This window comes from Colletotrichum costaricense (assembly GCF_030867565.1).
Source record: "Colletotrichum costaricense strain IMI 309622 chromosome Unknown Scaffold_6.1, whole genome shotgun sequence".
Classification (NCBI taxonomy): Eukaryota; Fungi; Ascomycota; class Sordariomycetes; order Glomerellales; family Glomerellaceae; genus Colletotrichum; species Colletotrichum costaricense.
The window spans coordinates 2,615,530-2,640,464 of record NW_026848235.1 but is presented as its reverse complement, the minus strand read 5'-3'; the positions used below and the strand labels follow the sequence as shown (position 1 = coordinate 2,640,464).

General features: G+C 52.6%; 8 protein-coding genes across 8 annotated transcripts; 2 read left to right on the top strand and 6 right to left on the bottom strand.

Annotated features, from left to right (window-relative positions):
- Positions 1 to 2,286: 2,286 nt before the first annotated feature.
- On the bottom strand, positions 2,287 to 3,335 carry CCOS01_07093 (memo-like protein; the record flags this gene model as incomplete). The annotated part of the gene is made up of 2 exons (XM_060455260.1): positions 2,287 to 3,085; positions 3,169 to 3,335. The coding sequence occupies 2 exons, from the start codon at positions 3,333 to 3,335 to the stop codon at positions 2,287 to 2,289; spliced, it is 966 nt and encodes a 321-aa protein (XP_060314960.1).
- A 429-nt stretch (positions 3,336 to 3,764) lies between these two features.
- CCOS01_07092 (uncharacterized protein) lies at positions 3,765 to 6,163 on the bottom strand (the record flags this gene model as incomplete). The annotated part of the gene is made up of 3 exons (XM_060455259.1): positions 3,765 to 4,884; positions 4,932 to 5,023; positions 5,081 to 6,163. 3 exons carry the CDS (start codon positions 6,161 to 6,163, stop codon positions 3,765 to 3,767), a joined length of 2,295 nt encoding a protein of 764 aa, XP_060314959.1.
- Positions 6,164 to 7,017: 854 nt separating this feature from the next.
- Positions 7,018 to 7,998, bottom strand: CCOS01_07091 (uncharacterized protein; the record flags this gene model as incomplete). The annotated part of the gene is made up of 2 exons (XM_060455258.1): positions 7,018 to 7,799; positions 7,863 to 7,998. The coding sequence occupies 2 exons, from the start codon at positions 7,996 to 7,998 to the stop codon at positions 7,018 to 7,020; spliced, it is 918 nt and encodes a 305-aa protein (XP_060314958.1).
- A 588-nt stretch (positions 7,999 to 8,586) lies between these two features.
- CCOS01_07090 (uncharacterized protein) lies at positions 8,587 to 9,279 on the bottom strand (the record flags this gene model as incomplete). The annotated part of the gene is made up of 2 exons (XM_060455257.1): positions 8,587 to 8,743; positions 8,837 to 9,279. The coding sequence occupies 2 exons, from the start codon at positions 9,277 to 9,279 to the stop codon at positions 8,587 to 8,589; spliced, it is 600 nt and encodes a 199-aa protein (XP_060314957.1).
- Positions 9,280 to 10,009: 730 nt separating this feature from the next.
- CCOS01_07089 (uncharacterized protein) lies at positions 10,010 to 11,030 on the top strand (the record flags this gene model as incomplete). Its single annotated transcript, XM_060455256.1, has 2 exons — positions 10,010 to 10,216; positions 10,341 to 11,030. The coding sequence occupies 2 exons, from the start codon at positions 10,010 to 10,012 to the stop codon at positions 11,028 to 11,030; spliced, it is 897 nt and encodes a 298-aa protein (XP_060314956.1).
- Positions 11,031 to 12,361: 1,331 nt separating this feature from the next.
- CCOS01_07088 (hsp90-like protein) lies at positions 12,362 to 16,665 on the bottom strand (the record flags this gene model as incomplete). The annotated part of the gene is made up of 3 exons (XM_060455255.1): positions 12,362 to 13,202; positions 13,256 to 14,187; positions 14,242 to 16,665. 3 exons carry the CDS (start codon positions 16,663 to 16,665, stop codon positions 12,362 to 12,364), a joined length of 4,197 nt encoding a protein of 1,398 aa, XP_060314955.1.
- A 3,193-nt stretch (positions 16,666 to 19,858) lies between these two features.
- On the top strand, positions 19,859 to 20,239 carry CCOS01_07087 (uncharacterized protein; the record flags this gene model as incomplete). The annotated part of the gene is made up of 1 exon (XM_060455254.1): positions 19,859 to 20,239. The coding sequence occupies one exon, from the start codon at positions 19,859 to 19,861 to the stop codon at positions 20,237 to 20,239; it is 381 nt and encodes a 126-aa protein (XP_060314954.1).
- A 2,422-nt stretch (positions 20,240 to 22,661) lies between these two features.
- Positions 22,662 to 24,030, bottom strand: CCOS01_07086 (WLM domain-containing protein; the record flags this gene model as incomplete). The annotated part of the gene is made up of 2 exons (XM_060455253.1): positions 22,662 to 23,800; positions 23,853 to 24,030. The coding sequence occupies 2 exons, from the start codon at positions 24,028 to 24,030 to the stop codon at positions 22,662 to 22,664; spliced, it is 1,317 nt and encodes a 438-aa protein (XP_060314953.1).
- Between the last annotated feature and the right edge of the window lie 905 nt (positions 24,031 to 24,935).

Genomic DNA, 24,935 nt, shown 5'->3' with positions numbered 1-24,935 from the left:
TTTCTGTTCTGTCTCCGCGAACACGGGATTTTCTTGTGGGTTGCAGTCGAATGAACCTGCTGGAGCAGCAATGTCGATCAATTCCACACAGCAGCCGTTCTGAACCTGTCGCTAGGGTCACAGGCAATTGTGTCTGCGGCTGGTCGAAGCAATGACGCCGATGATCGAGTTTAGTGGTGTTTAGGTACTTTTTTGGTGCGATGACGCCTGTGAGGAGGTCGATGCGCCTTTCGTACGGATGATGAGGTATCAAAAACAAGCAACACCAAGCAATAGAATTGGAGAATTGCGAGGAAAAGTTCACGACCACGACCGCGAACCGGTAAACGGGGACTTCAGCCTCTTAAACAACCAATCCATACAAGCTCCCCAATCATCCCATCGCCCATCAACTCTAGGGAATTATCGATCCTTCCGGCCACTTTCAACACCACCCCGCTCGCTCGCTTCTCAGCTTACGGTCTCGGAAGCGCGAAACTAACACATGCAACTGCAAGCCTCTTTCCCCTCCCTCTCCCCTTCCTGTCTACGGCTGAGCTGTTAAGTCTCGCCTAGCGAGGGAGAAAGGAAAACGGGCTTCGGACTGCCTCGGGCTACCTACTCATTCACCTCAATTTTTGCTTGCGGATCTGCGGCGTGTAATCGTGTCAGGAACACTCACTCAACCCAAAGCTGGCCCATCCCCCCGGCAAGGCCTCATCTTCCTTCGCCCCAATTAGACTCGGTTCCATGCAAGCCGTAAGCTCGCCATCAGGCTATCAGCAGGCTGGTTAGTTCAGCTTACAACCAGCCCACTTTCCTCAAAGCCTTCTCATTCCTTCAAGGAATCAAGGAAAACCACTATCGGCGAGCAGTAGGGAAAACATAGCTGCCTAACAGCTTACTATGGAGAATTCCAGCAAGAACAACTTTGGCAAAGTGCCAAGACGCAATCCACCGCCTCAAACAGAGACATGATATCCATGAGTTATAGACACAGAGAAAGAGGGGAATAACAAGCCTCACTCAGCTCGCCAAGGAACCCAGCTGTAGGAAACCCTCCCAAGCAAGCAATCTACTTAGTTTACACTTTTCGGCAAACCCCATCGTGTTGCCATCAACACAGCCTTCTCCTGCGATCCGTAAGCCATCCCGCCGCCGGCTCATTTTCTCTGGACCAATCCGCATTCTACAGCACCTTCAGCCCCAGGATGACCGTCCTCCGTCCTCCCTTGGTCCTTTTTCGGTTGATCAACCCCCCCAACTAGAGTCTAGTCGAGATCTGGCTTCCGCAAGAAACTCTCCTCACCGTCATCAACGGGGAATATCCTTCTCACTCCATCACGGGCCGTCCAGAATATCATAAGGTCAGAAAGCCATTACTTCTTCCAGTCATTTCTTGGCCTCACAAGCAAATAACCATATCGCGCGGGGTTCATATCCAAAGACAAACCTGGACATCACTCGGCAACCTTGCCGAACGACAGCTTGGAATAGAAACCCCCTCCTCAAGTTGAACACCAAGCTTTTAGCCCTTCACATTCCTGCAGCGACGCCGACCTAGCCTGAAGAGTCGCTGCGCTGGCACTTACGGTAAGTAACACAAGCTGCCACGGATGACCAAAGGATCCGCGATGCGTTCCGCTTTGGGCGGAAGCTGACACCGCACCCACAACCACAAATCCACCGCCTCTGCCTCCCTTAGCGCCGCACCGCCAGCCGGTTCCAGGAAGACCGTAGGGCTGTGCTACCGAACGGCCCCAGGATTGTCCCTCTTTCTCTCGCTGAAGTCTCAGTACCGGTATCCGCACCTACATCATCCCGAATCGGGCGGGGGTGGAAGGGGAGGGGGAGAGGGAAATCGAGACAAACGGCGGCCCTCCCTTCCGCTTCTTCGGTCCGCTCAAGATTCATGCTTTCGTTCGCTCGTCAGCAACATCAGACCTCGAGGATTTATGCATACCTACCTACTGATGTCTCCCCCTCCCCAGGCATTACTCATCCAGCATTGAAGCCATCTGGTCACCTGGCTTCTGGGCCCGTGTCTTTGACCTCCGGCACTTGGGACGGAGCTGTCAATGATCTCCATTCTAGAGCTACCAGAAACTGAAGAAGCTTCTTTGCTTAATATCTCTACCTCTGCTTTAGGAAATGATATGAAACCTGCGTCTAAGCCATCAAAACTCCTCTTGTCACGCCCGAATCTTCCGACCTTTCGTCCAGCTACTACCCATGTAGTCGATACAGAACAGAGTCTTTCCGTCTCCTTCCCTGGTATGAACTCATTGCTAACGCCATTACCCTCCATCATACCACTGCATAGGCCGAAACATAGCTTACGCTACTGTCTCCTGGCCGCTGGATCAATTCGCTACGGTCGTATTGGATGAACGTGAACCGGTGGTCGCCCAGTTCCTCAAGTGCCGCCATCGTCACCCCGATCGGGTGCCTTCCGCACACTGTATTCTTGGTCTGCTTGATGCTATCACAGAACTCGCTGTGCTTCCCGGTCTTGATGGCCTCGATCGCCAAGTCATCCACCATCTTGATTGTCTCGTGAATGGGCGGCCCGTCGGGCGTGGGGTCGAATCTGGAGAGCTTCTTCTTGCTGTTGAGTGTCCCGTCCGGGCAGTAGGGCTGATAATCGAAACGCCAGCCCCAGTGACAAAAGTCTGAGCTGACGATGAATGCGTTCTCCGGGTCCTTGACGTACTCGGCAAGCCACTTGCCCACCTCCTTCTCTTCTGCCTTGTTGTTGTCGCCGATCAGGATCGGTACGACGGGCGGAAAGTTCTCGGGCGAGCCAAAGGTTTGTTCCAGCCGGATCCAGAGGTACGGCAGGTGCATCTCCAACGAGTGTTCCGCGTTGTCATATTTTCTCGGAATCGCAGGGATTTCAAGGTCTTCGAAGAGTTGAGATGTGACCTTCTCGTCCACTTTGAGGCTCCCCCAAGGTGTACCATACTTCTCATACTCGCTGACAGCGCAGCCTACTAAGTAGAAGGTATGAGAGGGCCCGAGAATGAATATACGTTTCGCTTTGCTGAGGTCGAGGGCCTTGTAGGCCCAGGCTGCCGTGGCACCTGAGTAATCGTATCCGGCGTGGCTATCAAGGAATACTAGTTTAGCAGATATGTACTTGCTTATCGATCGACATTATAAGAAGAAGACGGTGTAAGCTGAACTCACGGGGCAATGATGACTCGAGCGCTAGGGACCGGTAGTTCGGTTCCGTCGATTTGATCGGGCACATCGGAAAGAAATCCATCGAGATGCTCCCTGAGTTCCCTGGGATCGCCTAGGTACCAGGAGCCTGCCTTGCCAGGAGAGCGGATGTCTGCTTCTCCCGACTCCATTGTGCGATGTGATGTCTGCTGAGAGCTACGAGCGAGCGAACCTTCGTAAAGCGTAAGAACAAAAGATCTTTGGACAAGGCTACTTGTCAGGTTGAGAATGTAAGCATGGAAATGAGAGAGAGTTCAAGAGCTAAGGGTGATAAGGTGACGTGCCTACTGCCCCGCACTCATGGTAGCTCCAGCGAGCTTCGTGCCTACCTACCTCCACGGGCAACGGCAATCAGCTCCTGAGGGGCCGGCGAGGGGTAGGTTTCTCCACCCTGGTGCATGATCCGGCCCCATCTCTAGCGTCCGTACGGGTACCCCCGGGTACCCGGGTCAGAAAGAGCCGGGTGCAAACAACATGCTTCCTTCCCGTATTTATTTATTTCTTTCTTTCTTTTAACAGTCGTCTTACATCAACATAAGTTCATCGTGGGGAACTTATGTTCATGATTCAACCCAGCTGCCTGGCATGACTGGTCTCGGCCGATCAACAAGAGCCCAGAAATCGGCAGCGAATGCCTCGAACTCTGGCGCCCACCAAAGCCTCCAGTCGTCGAGTCGCGACCCATAACTCAAGCCGATAACGCGCACGGGAATCCAGTAAAGGTCATTCCCCGAATGCTCTCGGTCTGCCGCTCTCATCCACGACTCTCTCCTCTTGAGTGGGTTGCGCACATGTCTTCGCGAGGCCACAATGGCTTCGGCGCCAAACGCCCCTCTAAGGTCAGCAGCGGTGGCGGAATCCAGCGTTCGCATCTCATCTATACCGTATTGTAACAGATCGATGCCGGCGTCTCGTATGGCCCTCAGCCACTGTCGTAAGACCCTTCGAAAGACATCGTCCCACTCATCCCATGGAACTATGGGCGAGATGCGGCAGAGGGTCCCGCCGATGACTGAGAGTAACGGCGTGCCTGTCCAGACTGGAACCCGGTACCCGTCCCAAGGAACGATGGTCTCAACTCTGTGCAAGTGTATTCGATCCGCGGCTCTGAGAGTCTCGCTGACCGAGTGTCTCCATGTGTCGTTGTACGGGTGGAAACGAGGCATGGTCCTTCTCCTCTTTTCCTTAGATTCTTCTTCGTCATCTTCATCCTCTGATGCTTGGTCGTTCTCTTCCTCACAACGAAGATGCTCGCCGTAAGACATCTCGTCCGCAAACCTTTTCCCCATGGCGATGGCGTCAGAGTGAACTAGTGAAAATCCGACCTCCGCCGAGCCGCTAATCTCCTCCGCTGTTATAAGCACTCTTTCGTCTTCTCTCAGCAGGTGCCTGTAGGTATCAAGGCTAAGCACTATGAACGCTCCCAATCGAACGGCCTCTGCGCGGTCTCGCAACGGAAGTTGGTGATAGCCCGGGAGAAACTTATTCTGGAAGATGCGCAGCCAGTCGTCGCTATAGGAGTTTTCGTTGTTGAAGTCAAACATACGCTCTATGTTGAGGGTCGGTACGTTAGCACTGCGGGACTGAAAAAGAGAAACGAGACTGAGATGGTTGTCGTTGGACTGGTATGCTAAGTTTCTACGGGACTCGACCAAACTCCCGAGCGGACTTCTGTCTAAGCTAATGCTCATTAGCGGCAGCTACACTTGGGGGACAATCGGGCTTACTTGTTTGACCCGCCACCATCATCTATAAGATCTTCGAGGCCAAGGTCTAGAAGCGTCCGGCATACTTCGACTTGCTCTCTGAAAGTAGCATACTGCAACGCAACGTTAACTTTCCAAAGGACGTTCAAGGCAGGGGCTTCAGAACTAACATATAGTAGAGACCCGCCGTTTTCGTCTCTATCGAGCGGCGATGCGTCCCCTTTACTGAACATGGCCATCATGCTTGTCACATTGCCCCTCCCCACGGCCACAAAGATGTCGCTATCTGTCGGCCTGACGCTGAATGAGCGCAGACTCTGCTGCCACCCGCCAGTCATACTCCAACTGATCTGTATCTGCCACACAGCTCGGGATATCCAAGCTGGGAACTGGACAGATAGACCCCATTCGCTCTGTTCTCTCGAGCAAACGGTCGCGAGCTGGCCCCTCGCAGTGGGTTGATACGACGGTAGTTTCGCTCCCATCCAGGCCGCTTTTGACCTGACAATGACATACTTTGGACTTTTTTCCTCTTTCTCGCGGCTATTTTCCGGCGCTTGAAGTTGTTTCGCCAATTTCTCTAGTTGTTCTGACACATCGTGCGATACCTTCTGCGCAATTCTCTCCTCGGTCACCTCATGTAGCTTCCTCTGACTTTTCACTACCTTCGCGGCCATATTTTCGGCTATTCTATCATGAGATGCTTGTATCATCGCCCTGTAATAGGAAGAAAGTGAGCAAATGTTCTCGGATCTCGAATCCGACTTCTTCCAGCCGCCGTTGACTAACCTCTCGTAAGACCCAACACACATAAGAACCATCCCAACCGCCGAATCCAGCCTCCGCTCCAACTTGACCACATCATCACGCTTCAACCCAGCCCACGCAAGTCTCATCTTCCGTTTCGCACGGCCATGAAGACTCGCTTTCAGTGGTTTATGCGTAGCAGTCTTTAGCTTCTCGACCATATCCTTGAGCGCGTGGTGCGCCTTGGTGGCGTATGCAATGCATGCCCTCGCGTGCCGAGCCGGTACTTGGAGACTCGGATCCGGACCGCCGTAGTCGTCTTCGGAGCTAGAGATCATGGTGAACATGTCTTCCAGGACGGGACCCAAGGCTTCGAGGCGGTCGACGGCATCTTGGATGTCTACGGGGAGATCTTCGATCGAGTGCCAGAGGTGGACGGCCTTGGAGATGCCTATGCACAGCTGGCCCAGGGCTATGCCGCTGGCAGCAGCACCAATGGCCTCCATGAAGACACAGAATGTAACGTCCGCACGTACTGTCTAGCTTCTTCAATAAGACATGAGGAAAGTGATCTAGGGAATTTCCCATCTATGCAAATATTGATAGCTGCAAGTAAGGATGACACGAAAGACGAAGGACACATGAAGAAAGGAAAGCCTTTCGAAAGTGTCTGCAACTGCTCGAGGAAGAGAAAAAGAATCGGCTATCCAACACTGATCAACCGAGACCAGGGGATGGAGAGGGCTCCCATCCTACGCCTCTGCCATAGCCCTGCGGCACAGTGACGGGTGCGGGACGGCCCTGCTGCCTCGGCGGCAAACCTGCATATGTCGACAGGGGCGATGGCCACTCAAAGCCGGCTTAAGATCCGCAAACCGGCCGGGCCCAAGACCCAACCAACAGGATCTGAAGGCATGGGAAGTCAAACACCAACACTTATCTAGTCAATGATTTTCTTACACCGAGAAATCACTGCTTGTATAAAGTCACAATAGCCTTAGGTATCATATTGCTGTCGAGTACACGAAAAGGAGAGCCTGAAACGTGTGATGCAGAAGCGAACTAGGCCGAAGCGTTCTCTGAGGTTGTCAAGTGTTTACTTGTACTTAGATATGTTCCCAGTCCCTACGTCGCTCAGCCCGTCGCATCTTAATCACAATTCCGCGGTATTTTGTATGCTCGTCCAACTCATTCTCTGTTCAGGCACGAACTTAGGACATAGCAATGGTAGTGTTTAACTACTTCATGTGTTTGTCATGCCATGTGGTTTCCCTTCAAATTAGGATTGTGTTCTCTTTGATGGCTGAAGCTAGTAAAGCCGGGGAGTTTTCCATTGTTGTATTCGGAGCGGTGCTTCTATCTAATGATATTCAGACCATATCAACGGCATGGGCTCCTCGTCTAACCATTCCCTTGCTATTTTCTGCTCCAGATGGTATTCGTAATAATAATAATCGAACTCATCTACCCAGCTACCAGGGACCTTCACGTCGAGATCCACCCGATGGACCATTGCCCAAAATTCACCTACATAATGCTCGTATTCGCTGACCCACCAAAACCTCCAATCATCTTTCGATTTTCCATATGTAATGCCAAGGAGACGAAGCCGAAGCAGAAGGTGAGAAGTTCCGTGATTCACTCCAAGTGTGTAATGCCATTTTCTTCGAGTAGTTGTAAGACCTTCATCGTGAAGCAGTCTCTCTTTGCGCCCATAGTCTAAGAGATCAATTCCATTCAAAGCCAAAACATCCAGCCAAGCTGATATCCCCCTCTGTAGAAGTCGAAAACCTGAGCCCCATCGGACGATTGGCGAACGTGAAGAATCAAAGAACCAATAAGGGGCCTTGTCAATTAGAAATGAGAAGGCGGTTTGACTTTTGGTAGTTGCATGGCAGGGGAATTCGGCTTCCTCAAGATGGCAAAGGCCTGCGGGGTCAAGCTCGAGGCAGGTTCTGAGAAGTTCGCACCATTGTATCCGATACGCCTCCACTGAGTCGATTTTGGACCACTTAATCGCAGTCTGACGGACCATGCCAAAAGCCAACGATTGAAAGAGGGAGCAATAACCCGCCGATCTTGATGACACGAGAGCATCAATGGTGAGGTTTTCGGTCTCCGGCAGAAGGGAACGCAATTCATCGGAGGATAATTGACCATATGGGGCTCCCCAAACTATTGTCCGGAAATGCTGCAGTCTTTTACTAAATGGAAAAGATTGGTATCGACGGCCTGCATATTTCAACAAGATTCGAAACCCTGCGATCGTTCTGCTACTTCCAAGATAAATGTCAAAAGCTTCAGGGCCTTCTAGAAGATCACCCAGGCCATATTTCGACATCTCGACAAGCGCTGCATGTGAATTCTCATAGTTGACTTCTTCATGAAAGGAGAACCATGTTAACGCGTTGAATACCCATGGATAGCTATCAAATCGTCAGAGGATTACACCTTCGGCGAGTTAGGGAAAAGAGAAGGTTATCTTTTACCTGCGATTATAGCTTGAAGAGTTCTCCAGCACACACGATCCAAGACCACATTCTAGTAGTTTTTTGAGGATTCTCAGAGAACTGTGACTAAACGCACACTGCCAAGCACGTCAAGCTCAGAATCTTCGTCTTATCCAGGAGGATGAAAGCAAGCGAAAGGCATACCTCAAGTAAAGTTGATCCATCCCCTTTTCGAACGAATGGTGACATCTTTTGATTATCCAACTGTTTGAAGAATGCGGAACAGTCGTCTTGTCTAATTCTCTCATACAATTCAAGGCTAAAATCTTCCACCACTTCGTAAGATCTGAGGCTCAGTTGCCAGCCACATAGGCTTTTCTGCGCCAGGACGGAGTATACTAATCCCGCAAGCCAACTAGGTGGCTGCGCGTGCAGTTTATAGCCGACGTCTGCTTTCCAAGATAGGCCGATTCTGCCAATCATGGTTCGTCTGTGGGAGAAGTTCGCCATTGCTGGCGCTCTAGCAACGAGGGATTGGCTGGTGTTTGTGCCGCAGTCAATCGAGGTGTCCTCAGTTTGACCTCGACTGGCAACTTGCCCATGAGACGTCTGAGTGGACTTGGTATCAGACGACTGCTGTAATTGAACCATAAGAGAGTATGACATCAGTGATCTACATGAATAATGGTCAGCTTCATGGTATGATGACACATGAAAGGAATAACATACGTCAAATACTGCTCGCGAGCCAGCCTGAATAGCTCCAACGCCAAATTCAGCTTTGAATCCAAAGCAGAAAGGTCTTCCTTTCGAAGAACAGCCTTTGTAGACGCTAACTTCCTCTTGAACCTTCGTCGATCTGTGACCTGGGTGTACAGCTGATCGACCATCTCCTGGAGGTCCTTTAACACAGACCGGGTTCTGGCGATGTACTTTTGCAAGAGAGCACTGTTCCAAGCTCGTTGGGGCAAGGGGCTGTTGGCAGCCTGGCTCTCTGTCTCCTGAAGAAAGTCTTCAAAGTCCCTGAGCCGCTCGGCCTTCTCAAGCAGCGCATCTGGGACATGTTTGATCTCTTTCCACAGGTTGACGAGCTTGATCGAGGCTCCTGCGACTTTCCCTGTCAATTCGACGACAGCGATGACGCTTGAAGCTACCCCGAGGGCTTCGGCCATCGCGAGTGATGCCTCTGTTTCTGAGAAATTTGTTGGTTGTGTGAAACAGTAGCGAGTTTTGGCTGTTGAGTCGTGAGAGGAGAAGAAAGAGAAAAATTGGTAAAAGGTTGGGCTGGGGGTGAGAACGCAATGGCAAGAAATGAGGGGAACATCCGAGGGGCTATGATCTTCGTGTTTATGGGGCTGTGCCGTAACTATTGGTTGGAGCTGGGCGGTTATCCTATGCGGCCGGTTGGTCTGGATGCTGCTCATGTTGGTTTGCCCGTTGGTTGCCTGCATGATGGCTAAAGCTGACTGGCGGTGGTTCGGGATACATGCAGAGCATACCTTGTCATGCTATGCGCACGAGAAATCGCTTGCAGTACGGATAATCCAAGAAAATTTCTACCGTAGGCAATGTAAGGTCAGGTAGGTTGACGTTACCTTTGGCGCCCGGACCGACTTCCCGTGGAGTGCCGCTTCATCCAAAAGTACCCCGGACTCGGGTACTCCACAGCGGCCCGGGTGGATACCCCCGCATGATACTATCGGCGTGAGTCACCCCGCACTTGAGCCCGAAAACGGCATCTCTTCGGCCTTGCCGCGCCAGCTCATTTTCCTCAAATACCTTGGCATTTAACATCCGATCCCGTCCTATACCGAAGTCTCATCTTGTAACGAGTACTGATACAGAAGTCAGTTCCTGTGATAATCAGGCAGAATTACATTGAATGTCTGTCCCAGCCCAACCATGGAAATCGCCACAGAGAGTTCCCAAATCGACAGCCCAGTCAACACGCCGTCAAATATAATCGCAACAACATACCACTCTGTAATCGAATCCACAACATACAAAAATCTTCCAGCAGTCATCAAAAGCTTCACCTTTCCCGACAACCCAAGAACCCACCGCCGCTGGCGCAAAGAAGTCGAAGCTCTCAACCTCGCCAGAGGTCACGTACGTACCATTTACACCTACCTACCTACCCACCATACACCCATACCTTCCCGCTTCCACCTCCTCAAAGCATAGCCTACTTCCACCCAAACTCACTTACATTCCAACTTACACTCCCAAACAGCCAAACACATCCCGAATCCTCCACTCCTCCCCCTCCCCACCAACAATTACCCTCCGCCACGAAGCCGGCCTCAGCCTAGAAAGATACATCAACCCAAAAACCTCAATCTGCACCCTCTCCCACTCCGACGCCCTCGCAATCTGGTCCCAAATCGCGTCAGCCCTATCTCACCTGCACTCAACCTGCAACATAATCCACGACGACGTCAAACCAGAAAACATAATCTTCTTCTCCCCCCCTCTCCACTCTACTCAAAGAGAAGAACACCCACAACCCCACGCCGTCCTCCTCGACTTCGGCGCCGCCCTCCCCCTCCCCTCGTCATCAACCTCCCCCTCCCCCTCCCTCAACATCTGGTCCCCCTCCGGCACACCCCCCTACGCACCCCCCGAATTCCTCCACCGGCACAAATCCTACGCCTCCGATATCTGGGGACTAGGCGTCACCCTCCTCTTCTGCTTCGGATACGTCCCTCTACCCACGGGCTCCTGGATCCTGCCCCACGTATTTGAAGACAAAGCCGTCAAGCAAGAAATGGAGGCGTGGTTGGATGAGATCGAGGAGTTGAGGACGCCGTTGAGCGGTAGTAGGGATGCTGAGAAAGTTTTGCTTGGGAGGATGTTGGAGAGGGATCCGGCGGTGAGGATCGGGAGTAGTGAGATTGTAAGGCTTCTTAGGTCGCGATGGTAGGAGGAAGTGAGTCGCGATGAGGGCGAAGAACAAGATAAGACCTGAATATATCATCCTCACGATACATCGATGAATACATCGCCATAAACCACACAACCCGCTCGAGTCACTCCACGGCACGCACCACCGCCCCTCACACTCACTCACATCCATCCACCCATCCGCCCACACAAAGCACACCGACCCAACCCTCCGGAACCCCCCATCCCAGAAATCCAAATCCATTCTTTTCATCCCCAACTCTAAAACCCCCCTTCCTACATATTCGCACTCACACACCCCGACTCGAAAAGGCAGGCCCAATCCCAGAGTACCCTTCACGATCCACCCCAGCACAGCCCTGCAACATCCAAACCTCACACGCCAAGCCCCAGATCTCGGAAAACTCTAATAAACAAAAAGAGAAAAAAATCACCCGCATACTTACATATGTACACCATACTCTGTTCACCTTACAACACCCAATGCCCCCCCCCCCCCTGCCGCAGGCGTTGACGAGAACCCCTAATCCATGCTCACCGGATCAGACTCCGAACTTCACCCCCCCCCCCCCCATCCCCCTCCCTCTCAAATTCATCATCCCATCCACGGCACGCTCGGATACCCAACCCTCCACCATCAACTAAAAAAGTCTAGATCTGATCCAACACAAACTTTCACTCGGTTTCGCTTCGTTTCCTTGGGTGGACAGACAATCAGACATGCCATGGGAAAAAAAACATCGAGACAAAAGAAATAACGACAGCGCCTCCCAAGGACCCTACACCTTCACACCTAGCAAATCCAGGGGACCGTAACACATCTCAAAAACAAGAAATGATAAAGAGGAAAGAACTTCATTGCTATCAAGTTTCGATTTCGATTTCCTGTCATTATCGACTAGAATTGTACTAAAATAAAAGAACAAACCTGGGCTCGTAAGCAGCAGGCAGACAGAATCTCATCAAGAAACCCCTCGACTCCCGTGCCCCCCAATTCTATCGGTTTCCGAATATGTATAACCACAAACCACGTCGCTCACATTTTTGTGTTTTCAGCAGTTCCGGTTCTTCCCATTGCTTCGTCAAAATCCAACCCATCCCTATACGCCGATCGAAATGCCAAGATGCAACGTGACCTGTTCGCGTTCCCCTCTCCCTCCCCAGAGCTCCCCAATCTTTCGTCCTTCCCGATTTCTCTGTTTCCATATGTACAACCCTCTTGTGTGTTACGTTTGTAAGCATAAAAACAGTGACCGGGCGCGTCATGCACCTCGCTGTGTGGTAGTGAGTGTCTTCCCCCTTGGAAAGCACTTGAAAAAAAAGTAGGATGCTGTGAGGACTCCCCAATGTCTATGACCTCCGCTTGTGTTCTTCCTTTTCCAACTTTTCCACGTTTTCCTCCGTCAAGGAATCCCCGGCCACCACCGTCTGGAAGGATTCTCCCCGTCGCGGAAGCTTCTTTCCGCCGGCGGCCTCCATAAGCTTGCCCTGCTGTGCTTGCAAAGCAAGCTCATCAGTCTCGGAGCGCCTTATTGGCTTGATGGATTCCGCTACGTTTGGGGAGTCGAATGGTGACGGCTCATACGAGTTGTTCCTGGTAAGAGGCCTGGGTGTCACCGGATCGCCCCGACTTTCACGATCCGTCTCCTGGCGTTGCTCTCGTTCGCGGCTCGAAGGCGCCACGGCTTCTGTTGAGTCGGGAGGCGTAGGATCTGGGTGATCATGTGCTACGCCAGGGATATCGGCGTTGCTGCAGTGCGCAGCGGTGTCTGAGCAATCAGACATGGACCCATCTGATTCCCTGTATGTTGTTTGTTGCGACCTCTTCATCAAGCTCCATCGGACAAGCATCCTTTCCAACGTCTTGCTCTTGACTGGCTTGGCAAGATAATCGTCCATTCCTGCTCGGGTGCACTTCTCCTTGTCGCCTTGAATCGCCGATGCCGTCATCGCCACAATTGGTACATCTTGTACGTAGGCCTTGTACGGTAGGTGGTGGCGCAGGAGATGCGTACACTTGTAGCCATCAATGACTGGCATTTGGACGTCCATCAGTATGATATCCGGCTTGCTGTGCTTGCCTTGTTGGGCTGCCGCCATGTATTCGAGGGCGTCTTTTCCGTTCCATGCTGCTGTCACCGTAAAGCCAAGTTTCATAATCGTCTTGGTTGCAATTTGCTGGTTAATCGCACTGGGAAATGGTCAGCATAGACCGTAACGTGGCCAATAGAAATCAACACTCACTTATCCTCGACGACAAGGACGCGGATTTTGGCACGTTCAGCATGTGGCAACAACTCCTCGTCCGAAGCCGGCGGTGTCCGCACCGAGAGTCGTCGGGATGGGGATTTGTGTTTGTCGGTTAGGAATTGCGAGGACTCTCCAGAGGCGGGCGGCGTGTTCAGAAGCTGTTCAAACTCGGAACTGTGGCAAGAGACGCTCATTTCAGACTGCAGCCTGTCCGGAAGAGAACCAATCTCGACAAGCGGTGCCCTTTGGTTTTGGGGCTTGCTGAAGGGAACCCAGAATGTTGCCACTGTTCCGTTGCCCAGGGCGGATTCTAGCGTCATTTCTCCATGCATCAACTCTAGAAGGTTCTTGCAAATCGTCAGACCCAAGCCCGTGCCACCAAACTTTCTCGCTGTCGAAGCATCCCCCTGGCTGAAGGGTTGGAATAGCTTCTTCCGTACCTCCTCCTCGATTCCGATACCGCTATCCTCAACGATGAATTTGACGACAATGCTGTCCGACGTCTCCTTCTCCTTCTGCACCGAAAACTTGACGTAACCTTGGTTGGTGAATTTGATACTGTTAGTCAAAAGATTCGTAATGATCTGGCGTACACGACCGGGGTCACCAATGACAACCAGATCCCTCTCGATTTCTTTCGATATGTCGGATCGGAAGTCCAGATTCTTTCGCTCCGCAGCAAAACTCAACATCTTACTGACGTCCGTGACAATGACTGAGAGGGAAAACTGAACTTCTTCGATATCGAGACGTCCGGATTCGACCTTTGAGAAATCGAGGATATCGTTGATGACCGTCAAGAGAGCATTCGCCGACCTCTGGATATTTTCGACGTATTCGGTCTGTTCGCCGTCAAGTTCCATATCCCTCAACAACTCGGCCATTCCGATGACGCCAGTAATAGGAGTTCGGATCTCGTGTGACATCTATCAACTGATTAGTCCCTGCTTTCTTGGACTGCCATACCGCACTTTACTTACGTTGGCGAGGAACTGGCTCTTGAGCCTGTTTGCTTCCTTTGCGGCCGCCTCGTTCGCCATCGCCTGCTTCTTCTCACGAGATTCCTCTTCCAAATCTTCAGCCTTTTCCTTTAGCTCACTCACGTCCATAATGACTCCGATGACGCCTTCGATGCGTGTCTCGTTGCTCACGATAGCATCCTTCGTCTTTTTGCCGAGAATAGGCAAGAATCTCGTCCGGTACCAGTGTCCATCCATGCCGTGCTCCGCCACCTCCTCCGTCTTTCCGCCTGCCAAGATATCTTCGACGGGGCGGAGGAATTTGGGGCGTTCCCCAGTCTTGAGCTGTGGGTTGAGTCGGTTGAAGACCTCGTACATGTTTTGGCCGAGGAACCAGGTCGATTGGTTTGCGGCGCTATCATCCCCATTACTGTCCCACATCAACGCACCTTCCAACATGGTGAGTTTCAGGTTAGTGTCGACAGTAAAGATGGTGACCTGAGAATGCGCAAGAACGCTCAGTAGCTGCTGTCGGGTACTCCTAGCAGCGAGTTTGGCCTCGATGCTTTCGTTGACGTCGGTGCAAGTTCCAAACCACTTTTCTATCTCGCCTGTCTCTTTGTTTCTCTGTGGTAGAGCTCTGCCCAACATCCACCTCCATTCGCCGGTCTTGCTGCGGCATCGGTACTCCGTCACGTAAGGGTTGCCGGTTTCCAAAGAATGCTTCCATCGCCTAGCGCTTTCCGGTATATCGTCCGGGTGAAATGGATGCTTCCATCCCAAGCCCATTGACTCCTCGGGAGTGAGGCCCGTGTATGAGTACCACCTAGTGTTGAAAAAGTCGTGATAACCATCTGGTTTAGTCGTCCAGACAAGCTGGGGCATGGTATCGCATATCAGCTTGAAGCGTTCCTCGTCTCTCTCCTTGATCTCGACGATTTCTTCCTTCATCTTGGTGATATCTCTGAAGGTGACGACGCCGGCCAGAAATTCTCCGGTGCTGTCATCTCGGATGGCCTCCCCGAGTGCGTCGTAGACAATCTTGTTATTCATATGGTCAATCATACCAACGCGCATGTTGGTGAAAGGCGTCTCTGTTCTGAGCAGTACCGAAATGGGATACTCGCTCACATCCAACTCTCTCTCAAAGTCCTGGTCCCAAACTGTCCAACCCGGTAGCAAATCGAACCCGTCTGATGATTTTTCCAGGTCGCTTTCTTGCCGTAATAGTATTCGAGCGGCGCGATTCGGGAATGTCACGCTGCCATCCTTCCACATCGCAAGGATGGGCATTTCCGTATTGTCGAGCAAGGCGTCTTTCATAAGAATCATCTTCTGCAGAATCGAGGGCGAGCTCGCATGGACGGCAGTGGAAGGCGGACCCATCGGCGGGAACGGACTCGATGAGAGCGACACAGCGCTCGGGCTAACGCGGAAAGATGGTGAGCTCGAGTCGTGGCTGGAACTGACGGAGGGTGGGTTCGAGTTGGATATCGTCTTGCGGTCTGCTTGCTCCAGCATATTGGGTCGCGCGACCGCCTTGCGGCTCAGTGCTGACTGAGAAGGCGGGGAGTTTGTGCTGGTGAAAGTCAGGGTGAAGTAGACTTGGTGATCCTCAATCTCCCATATCGTCACAATCATTTTGGCGTAAACTTGATGATCCGACCCCCAACCCTTGACCCGGGGGTCAAATCCCGGCTTCCCAAACTCTTTGCGGGAGATAATGACATCCACCACGGCATCTTTAACCAAGCATGGGCCCGTTGGATGGTCCGGTAATGGCGGGGCGAGCGAATCCGGGGTCGGCGTCGCCTCTCCACCCTGACCTTGGCCGAACATATCCGCGGCGTCCTTTGACGTCTGATTTGCGCCCATTTCGAGAACGAGGGAATCCAAAAACGCCTCCCATCCCACCCAAACTGGACGACCTTCCTGGATCATATCGATACCAACCTGTGATAAGGACTGCCCTCTCAACCTCTCAGCAATGTACGAGTTGTCTTCGGCTGAGTCGTTTGTCATTCCAAGCATCCTCCCCATAGCTTCGTTGGCGAGGACCACAGTCTTGAGATTATTCAGTACCAGTATCGGAACTGGCAAATACTGCATGGCGGAAAATGCGAGCTGCCCGGGCGTGATAAAAGGCATCGATATGCGAAAGGGACTAGCTGAATGTGACCGTTTGCCTTCACCGGACCCCATTTTGAAATTCTCGCGAAAGAAGCGGCCGCTGCTGGTCGTACTCGGGGCGCCATCGCTGCGTATAGGTCCGGAATCTTCTGGTGGTGACGGTGATGCGTCAAAGTTGAAACCGCTCTCTCCGGTAGAAGGCCGTGATTCCGGGGGACTGGGTTTGTGGGATGGTACTGCAGTTTTGAGAGGTGAAACTACTGGACCGCTGTCTCGAGCATGACTGCTGGTGATAACAGGTTCGGGAGGTGGCATTTCGGCGGTGGCCCACGCATGGGAAGCTGCGGCTCGCAGGTGAACCTCGGTGCAGAAGCGTGGTATAGGTTAGGTTAGGTTTACAGAGTTGAAATTCGGACCGCGGGTGGGTGATGAAGTTGCAACCCCCGTCGTCAGGTGCCCACGGAGCCGGAGGAGTTGGAAGCAGGTTTGTCGGTGTGAGCAAGTCAGGGAGTGACAAAGACGTAACAAGCGGCGACGGCGGCGGCGGCAGAATGCTAGAGAATCGTGGGGGATCAGAAGGCGGAGCAGAGCATGGCGCGGCGCCTTGTCTGCGTGGAGGGCGTGCGTTCTGGACCGCCGGAGTAAGGACCCGTCTCCGGATGGACGCTTCGCTGGGGAATGTGCTCTAATTGTGAGCAGTCGAGGCGCAGTTCGGCACTGAGGGACGATGAAGAAAAAGCTCAAGCGCCCTGCTTCTTCTTCTTCGTGTTGTCCGTTAGCTCACAAGCCTTCCCAATTTCGTGCGGGAAGAAAAGCGGCAGCTACAAGCAGTAGTAGTGGCAGTGGCAAGAGGTAGAAGCGACAACGGCGGCTGGGGCTGGCCGGGCTTGATCAAGGCGCAAACAGGGCCAGGAAGCTACCTAGATAACGAGGAACTGGGGCACCGGGCAAGGCGAAGGAAAATAGGATATTGGGGCGCAGGTGTAGAGATTCCCGCTCGGTTTGAATTCGACTGCAAACGGCGGCTTCGAAAAAGAGGCGGCAGAGATGAAGGTCGGAGGTGGGGAAGAATGGTGGAAGTGCAACAACAAGCAATAGCGGCCGGGGCTTACTAAGATGGGGCCTGAGATAGAGGGTGTGAGATTGAGTGTACATACGTGTGTGCGTGAGTGTGTGTGTGTGTGTGTGTGTGTGTCTCGTGTAGTAAGGTAGGTAGTCTCGGATGGATAGATGAGCGGACAAGAGACAGAGAATGAGATGGTCGGATGGCGGCTTGGATTCCGGAAGTGGTGTGGGGAGGTCTAGAACATAGCACAGAAGCTGGTGAGAAAGGGCTAATGAAGCTGCTTTGAAACGCCACAGTGAGATGGGAATGGGAATGGCAAATGAAGATACAAAACGTAAGTAATTAACAAAAGTATATAGAAAAGCAGGTGCGAAGTGACGACGAGTTGAGGTTGAGGAAGCGAAGCGAGGGGAACAATTGCCGCTCGTCAGCTACAGACGCTAGTGTGCAGTAGTTTGCAGGAGTCGTGTGCGCCCTGGGTCGTCTTGGCTCCGAAGGGGGCACACGGAATTGGAAGAGAGAGAGAAAGAGCAAAAGCGAGTAGTACCTTAGGTAGGTGCAGATACTGGAACTAGGGTAGGTATCTGGATGACGGAGGGAGGGGTTCTGGGGAAGGAGAAACAACTAAAGAAGGGACGGGGGGAGGGGGATTCAAGCTCACTCACGATGGATGGACACTGCTTGGACAGAGAGAATAGATGCGGAGAGATGAGCAGAGCAGACCTGAAGAGATCGGATAGACAAACAAACGGTACAGTAGGATGGAAGACGGGAATTCAATGGGAAAAGACAGGAACCGAGCTGACTGTAGGTACGACATGGGCAGTGAATGGAAGCGTGTGTATCCCGTAGGTAGTACTTCGTAGTCAGGATTGGCAGGAAAGGACAAGGGATGGGGGCCGTCATAGTCCAAACTTTGTTTGAGTGAATATGAATGGTTCCCCTTACCCTGCCCAGTGGTGTCGTCGGTGATCAAGCATCAAGACGCAGGAGGAGTGGTGGTCGAACCCATGCAACGTCTGGGGGGGGCCTTGTAAGGCAGGTAGCATACGCAGTAGGTAGCTTAATAGTGCTTAGTTGCTTAGGCAGGTATCCGTAAGGTAACTCGGGGGGGGGGGGGGGAGAACATGGAGGAACATGGGCACCAAAGCTGAGGCCCGGGGGAACAAACCCGTAAGCTACAGTAAGATGGGACCGCGACCGGGACTGGGGGGGATGAAAGGGGAGCATTATCCCAAGAGGTGGCAGCAGTGGGATGAGCGGTGGGACAAATTGGCCCAGAACCGGACTGGACCTGAGTTGTGTGGATCGATGATTGAGCTCGTGGGTTTTGTTCATGAACGGACCGGGACAGTACCTACCTACCTACCTGCTCTAGACAATGAAGTAGTGACCACCTGCTTTACACAGGTACGGATAGAAGCACACGAGGACAGACGAGCAGACCAAAACAGAGGAGGGGAAAGGTTCAAGGAGGGGACAAACATGGAGGCAAATTCGGACTGGGCAATGTTTCTGCTGGATGCGAATCATACCTTACCTTGGAGCCCCCCCCCCCCCCCTCGCCGCCTCTTCCTCGCTCTCGTCTTCTAGGTACTTAGTGACTGCTGCCGTTGGGCATCCCAAGTCTCACGAGTTCTGTGCCGGCGGGCGGGGAAGCGGGAGGCGACTAATCAGAAAAACTCTCACTGCCCGTTCCGCTGTTGGACTGATTCCAATGCGCTTGGCCGGCGTTCCAGACAGCGTGCGCGACAAGTTAGGTGCTCAGGGAGAGAAGCGATCGTCATGCTGTGACAGCGGCGGTGGCCAGACGCCAGAGGGGGGAACGAACGGGACTGTGGGATTGGATGCGAGAAACGGGGTGCACCTTAACATACCTACCTTAGGTACGGACGGGACTTGAACGGTACGAGAACTTGTGCCCTTCTTTGCTGCATATCATGTCACGCATCCTAGGTTACTCTCGGTTTGCTGGATATCCTCGTACCCAGACCCGCCAGGTACAGAGATACTTCTGACCTCCAGCAGGCAGGCTTTTTATTTGGCCACGAGGTGGATGGGAAAGTGGATGGGGGATGCACAAGTTCAATCAGGAAACCATCGAAATCTGATTCCGACAACAGGTACGTATCTCCAGGTATCTTACTTAATCCTGGCTACTAAGTACCCGCTAGGTACCTCACCACCGCAATACGCAGTACAAGGCCATCTCGATGAACGGGGACAGGCACAGTGAGCGGTCTGCCCACCCATGACGCCCTCCATGTCCACTATCCTCCAGTGGGCCGTCCCCAACACCTGCCCGCTGGGATTCTGGACATGGCGGTACCTATCCATCGCATACGGAGTACGCAGTAGTCGAGTGGGTAGGCAAGGCACTTCGCAGGTACAGAGTGGATCGCTCGCTCGCCCTGCGGTCCGCCCACAGCTGAGGCACCGGCCATGGCAGCGATGCTCCTTTCTGCCCAGCCCGTCAAACTCGTCATGCCCTGTCGCTCTGCCTTCTTTTCCCACTTCTTGCTGATTAAAATCGCCCGACATTTCCAACATTCAACTGCTCTCCGTGAGGGATTCCCCTTGGACAAGGAGCTGCTCGAGACACCAGGCACCGCGAGCGCCGACCTGCTTCCATGTTTCAACTCTGTCCAGACCCTTCCCGCGTGGGGATCTTCCCGTTCGTCTCTGCGGCCCAATCCATGCCATTCGTCCGTCAATCACATACCTCATCCGAGTGAGGCCGCAGATTATCATTGCCCTTTTTTTTTTTCGTGGTTTGGTACTCCGTGCCTTCCAAGTACTCGCCAAATGTCGGTTTTCGTGTAACATCAGAGTACACCCACATTATGCACTAAACCGCCTCACATCTTCTGCACCTCCCCCTTCCATGCGCATGGCACCATCTCCTCCCGTCTTGTTGCCGGCGTACGCCCACAAACATCCACAATGTTAATCAAGCCCGGACGACGGATTGAGGCTCCGGCCCGGTTCGTGTACGGCGTCGTCGATGTGTTGTTCAGCTGCTTCTCCACCGTAGAGAGGCCAATATCGGACTGTGATGGATATCATAATCCACTGCTGCTCTGCTGTCGTGCTTCCCAAACCGAGGCCTCCAAATGCGACAGAACTACGCGCCGGACCAATATTCGCCTTGCTGCTGCTGCGTGGGCCGTAAAACCACGACGATGACGGCAGAAGAGGATCCCTCAACGGACGAGGCAAACCTCGAATATGGGACATGATGGGGTCCGGATGGGTCAACTCGAAAGAGCTAGCAAGAATGGAATATTGCCCCAAGTGAAGTAAAGATAGGCGCCCCATGCCGCTGTAGAGAAGGACCCTGACCTACTGTGTGAGAGAGGCACAGCACACACCACCACCACCACCACAACCACCTGCTTCCTGGTCGACCTTCGGGACATTCTTTTCTGTGAGCGACATTCTCGTGTGCTGATCCCTTCTTTGTCTTGCTACGATCCGCGTGTCTGGCCGGGTCCGTCAGGTGTGTCGCTCGGCACCCCCAACCGTCGAGAAATTGGTTCAGCCACTGGTTACTTCCGCCAATGTCTCAGTCTTTTCTTAATTGCCAAAACAGAATGTTGCGCTTGTTCCTGTCAGTCTCAGTCTGATTTCTAGAACTGATCCACGGTCAAATTAAGTCGACTCTCATAATCGAGGTACGTCAGGCCCTTCGTCCCTTCGCATTGGGGTTCGACCAGGGGCCAGAAGTTGGTGAACAGGCATCGACAGCTGATGGAAAACGTCTGGCGCTAGCTAAAGCCTGGGGATTCAGGTCCGTGTACCAATTCGTAGACCCTGAGGGAGACGCAGCTTGGTAGCGAGCTTGCAGTTAAGCGTGGTCTTGCTCATCAACCTTGTCGCAAGCTGATCTCTTTCTCGCCAATAATCGACTGGTGGCAGATCGATTGTCGAGGCTGTCGCGCCGTTGAAACTCCTTTCGCTGTTCCCATCTGCCGCAGAAATATGAGGCCATAATGACAGACAAGGAGCTGACTGCCTCAACCCTCTCTATACCCGTCGCGTACCCGGGCGATCCCGTCAGTTCGGTTTGACGCGTGTGACGTTCGCCTGTCCTCGTCCATACATCGAATTGTAGACTGTAGTTGGGTGTCCTCTGTTGAGAAGCGATCATGCTGTGTAGCCGGCGATGCTCTCCAATTGCATATTCGAGGCCATTCGGTCTTCGCTTCATCCCCCGTGGATGCGGCACAGATCATCGTTCGGTGAGTCTTTTTCCCGCATTGGCTCATCCACTCATAAGCTCTCGATACTTGGAAGTGATGTCTACTACGCTGGATTCGGATAAACGCAAGGACTTGGGCTTTGACTATCTCCGACTGGCGTTGTCGGTGACAAATTTGCCCTGCGTCTAGACCTCACGGTCTCCCCATCGATCGTAGATCTACAACTCGAACGGGTCTAGCCCGCAGGCACTCAAGACGCCTAGACCGGGATGGCCACAGACTCGACCAGGGCCCTGGTCATCTTCTCCATATCGGTGCGCCTTCAGTGCCACCAGAGACTCTAAAGCTGCGCGGTACAACGCAGATCATCTGACCCTGCCCTTGGTGGTGAGAACCAATCATCCTGGTGCAGCACCACCCTTGTTTTTGACAGAGCTTTGCTGCCCGAGCGTGTCTGCATGCTTGCCCTGCCCGTTGTTGACGTCATCCTGGCATAAGCAGTCTTGATTGGTCGTCGGCCTCTCTCCCGAATCCTCAGAACGCAACCAAACGTCGTTCAACCTCGTAGACAGAAGCAGAGTAGCTCGAGGGTAGCTCGAGGGTAGCTCGTTCGTGCCACTGAAAGATTCCATATCATGGCGCATCTTTGTCTTGACATGTGCTGGGTGCATGCCACCCGTGTGCAATCCACACAATGACTCGATTCCTCCCCGTTTACTTTGCTTCTAAGTTGTCAGCCATGTCAGCGTACCTAGCACTGGGTCACAATAGGTTGTGGGTTGCGTCTCGTTTTTCGATGTCGCGGGATATTATGTCATTCCGTCTCGATTTCGTAACGCAGCCTTACATCTGTCGCTCAAAGCAACAGACGACATGATGCAGTACAGGCATAGCAAAATCCCTTCGCTTGCAAGGGTATCATCGGCCATTTCGTCATTTGGACCCTGAGGATCTATGGAAAGGACCCCTTCACGTGCTCATGTGCCCTCCTCGTTCCATTGCCGCCGGAGTTCATCCATGTAATTCGCCTCTTCCCCGCTCGCTCAGACTGAATTGTCTTTCATCACTCCACACGTCGAACATGTCCACCACTGCCTTTCCATCATCGTCCCACAATACGAACATTGCCAGGTTAGGGGTTTCACCGGCTCGGGGCGTTGATTGGTGCTACCAGGCTTTCTACTGCTACTGGCTCTGGGCGGGCTACTTGTGAGATCGATAGTGGCAGGCTGTGTCGTGCTCTTCGTCGTTGCGGCCATTGATGCCCTTTGGCGTTCGCGTTCGCGCTTTTCAGCATTTGGTGTCCACACTTGACGCTGAGGATCCTGACCTCGTTCTGTGCCGCACGCATCGCAGCACAAAAAACTTGAAGGATTATGGAGGGTACAGACTCCGCATGTCCAGCCCCGTTGCGGAGCTGGTTGGGGCACCGGCGCAGACACAACTGGTGGCCGAGTCTCTGGCCTTGGTATCGATGGAGGTCTCGTTCCTGGTCCTGGGATCGGCGGAGGAACACTACTGCTCCTGTTTTCGTTATCTCCCATGACGGATCCTCCACCGTTACCAGTAGGGTTTTGCGCAGTTGGCGGAATAAAGTAACCACCGTACCGTTGGCGCTCTTCTTCTTGTACCAGTTCCCAGAGAGCTTGCGCAATTGCAGCTTCATTAGCCGCGTCTTCTTCGGCCTGCGTACGGAAGCCGTTCTTCGTAGCTGTCTCGGAGATTTGTTGAATCTCCCTATCATTGTGATTCGTATTACCGCATCCCTGCAGCGTGGTGTTTCTGCGCTCTATTGCGCCCACGATGGTTCGCCGGATATCTGAACCGATGCTGGGTCCAGAGCCACCAAGGCGCTGGCCTGACCCCTTTGTCAAGGTGCGACGCTTTTCAGCTGATGCTCTAGCAAGTCGTCTAGCTTCATGCATAGGTATCCGGCCGCCTCCCAGGCGATGTCCATCTGATAAGAATCCTTCACCCGTATATCCCTTTCGAATAAGCGACTCGTGTTCGTCTCGAAGTTGGTTCCATAGCGCATGGAAGTTGCCATCGTGTGGTCCAAATACAATGTGTGAAAGTTCGTGAAGCATCGTATCAACTACGTGCTCTATAGGTAGGAAGAGTGATCGGTCATTGGGATAACGTAAACGGACGAGGATTCTTTGACCTCTGTTGATATTCAAACCTGAATACACCATAATTAGTAGATTGATGGAACCTTCAGGAGATTGACATACCGAGGAGGTTTGCTTGATCTGGATAAAACTCAGCTAGCTCTCGCACCTTCCACCCTCTAACTCGCATGATGGGCTTGACCAAGGAGGCCACCTTCTTCAGCGTTTGGAGAGCATCGGGAGCGCGCGGAAAATCCGGTAAATGTGAGAATGATAGAATAAGAGCATCATGTTCTGGCATTTTATCGTCGTGTATCGTTGTATGTAGTCATGTAGTCGTTGCGTGGTTATAAATGCGAAAGAGGGAAGTAATCAAGACCCTAAATCATCACTAGGAAGGAAAAGAGAGAAACGAAAAAAACGGCAGGAAGTCAACGAGTGACGGGGTATTGAAGAAAATCGCAGGTAGGAGCGACTCATAGATGGAGTTTAGTAGAACAACGTGGAAAGGAAGTCATTCACATCGTAAGCAGTGGCTGACACGTACGAAGACGCGTAAGGGGACCTGATGCCTTTCGGTGATAGGGGGGGCAATGGTCGGGCGGTGAGTCTTTGTGAGTTTTTGGACTGTCACTGCCTCTTGGCAAATTTCAGAAATTCAAGCAGGCAAGTGGGGTAGCGGGGTATGTTGTGGTGACTAAGCAGCATCCTGGCAGTGCCTGGCTCGGGAATCTACTTCCACCTTGAGCTTTCCACCTTTTGAAGATTTGGGCAGCTGTCAAGCCACCATTCATTTCACCTTACCCATGAACACATACACACGCGCACATTCTCTCATCGCTTCTTCGATCCCTGAATCATCGGAATTCCGATGAAATGGTATTGGCTAGTCAACCGAGAGCTTGATGATGGATGGCCAATACCTGGCAAGATGAATGTGTCCCAACAGGATCTCGGACGGAAAATCAAGGCAACGACGCCTTGGAGAGATTAGCTTGCAGAGATCGACCTCGCCAAGTGATGGCGCTATCCTTCGCTCGGTTCCTATACCAATACGTTTGACGATGCCTCTTTGATACGCCTTATCAACGGGCTGACTTCTGCAAGTATCTCTAGTCGCAAACTCAAGCCGGGCTTATAAGCCATCGGAACCCGGCTGTCCCGACGTCGAGGAACGGACAACTTCTCCTACTGTCCGATCAGTAT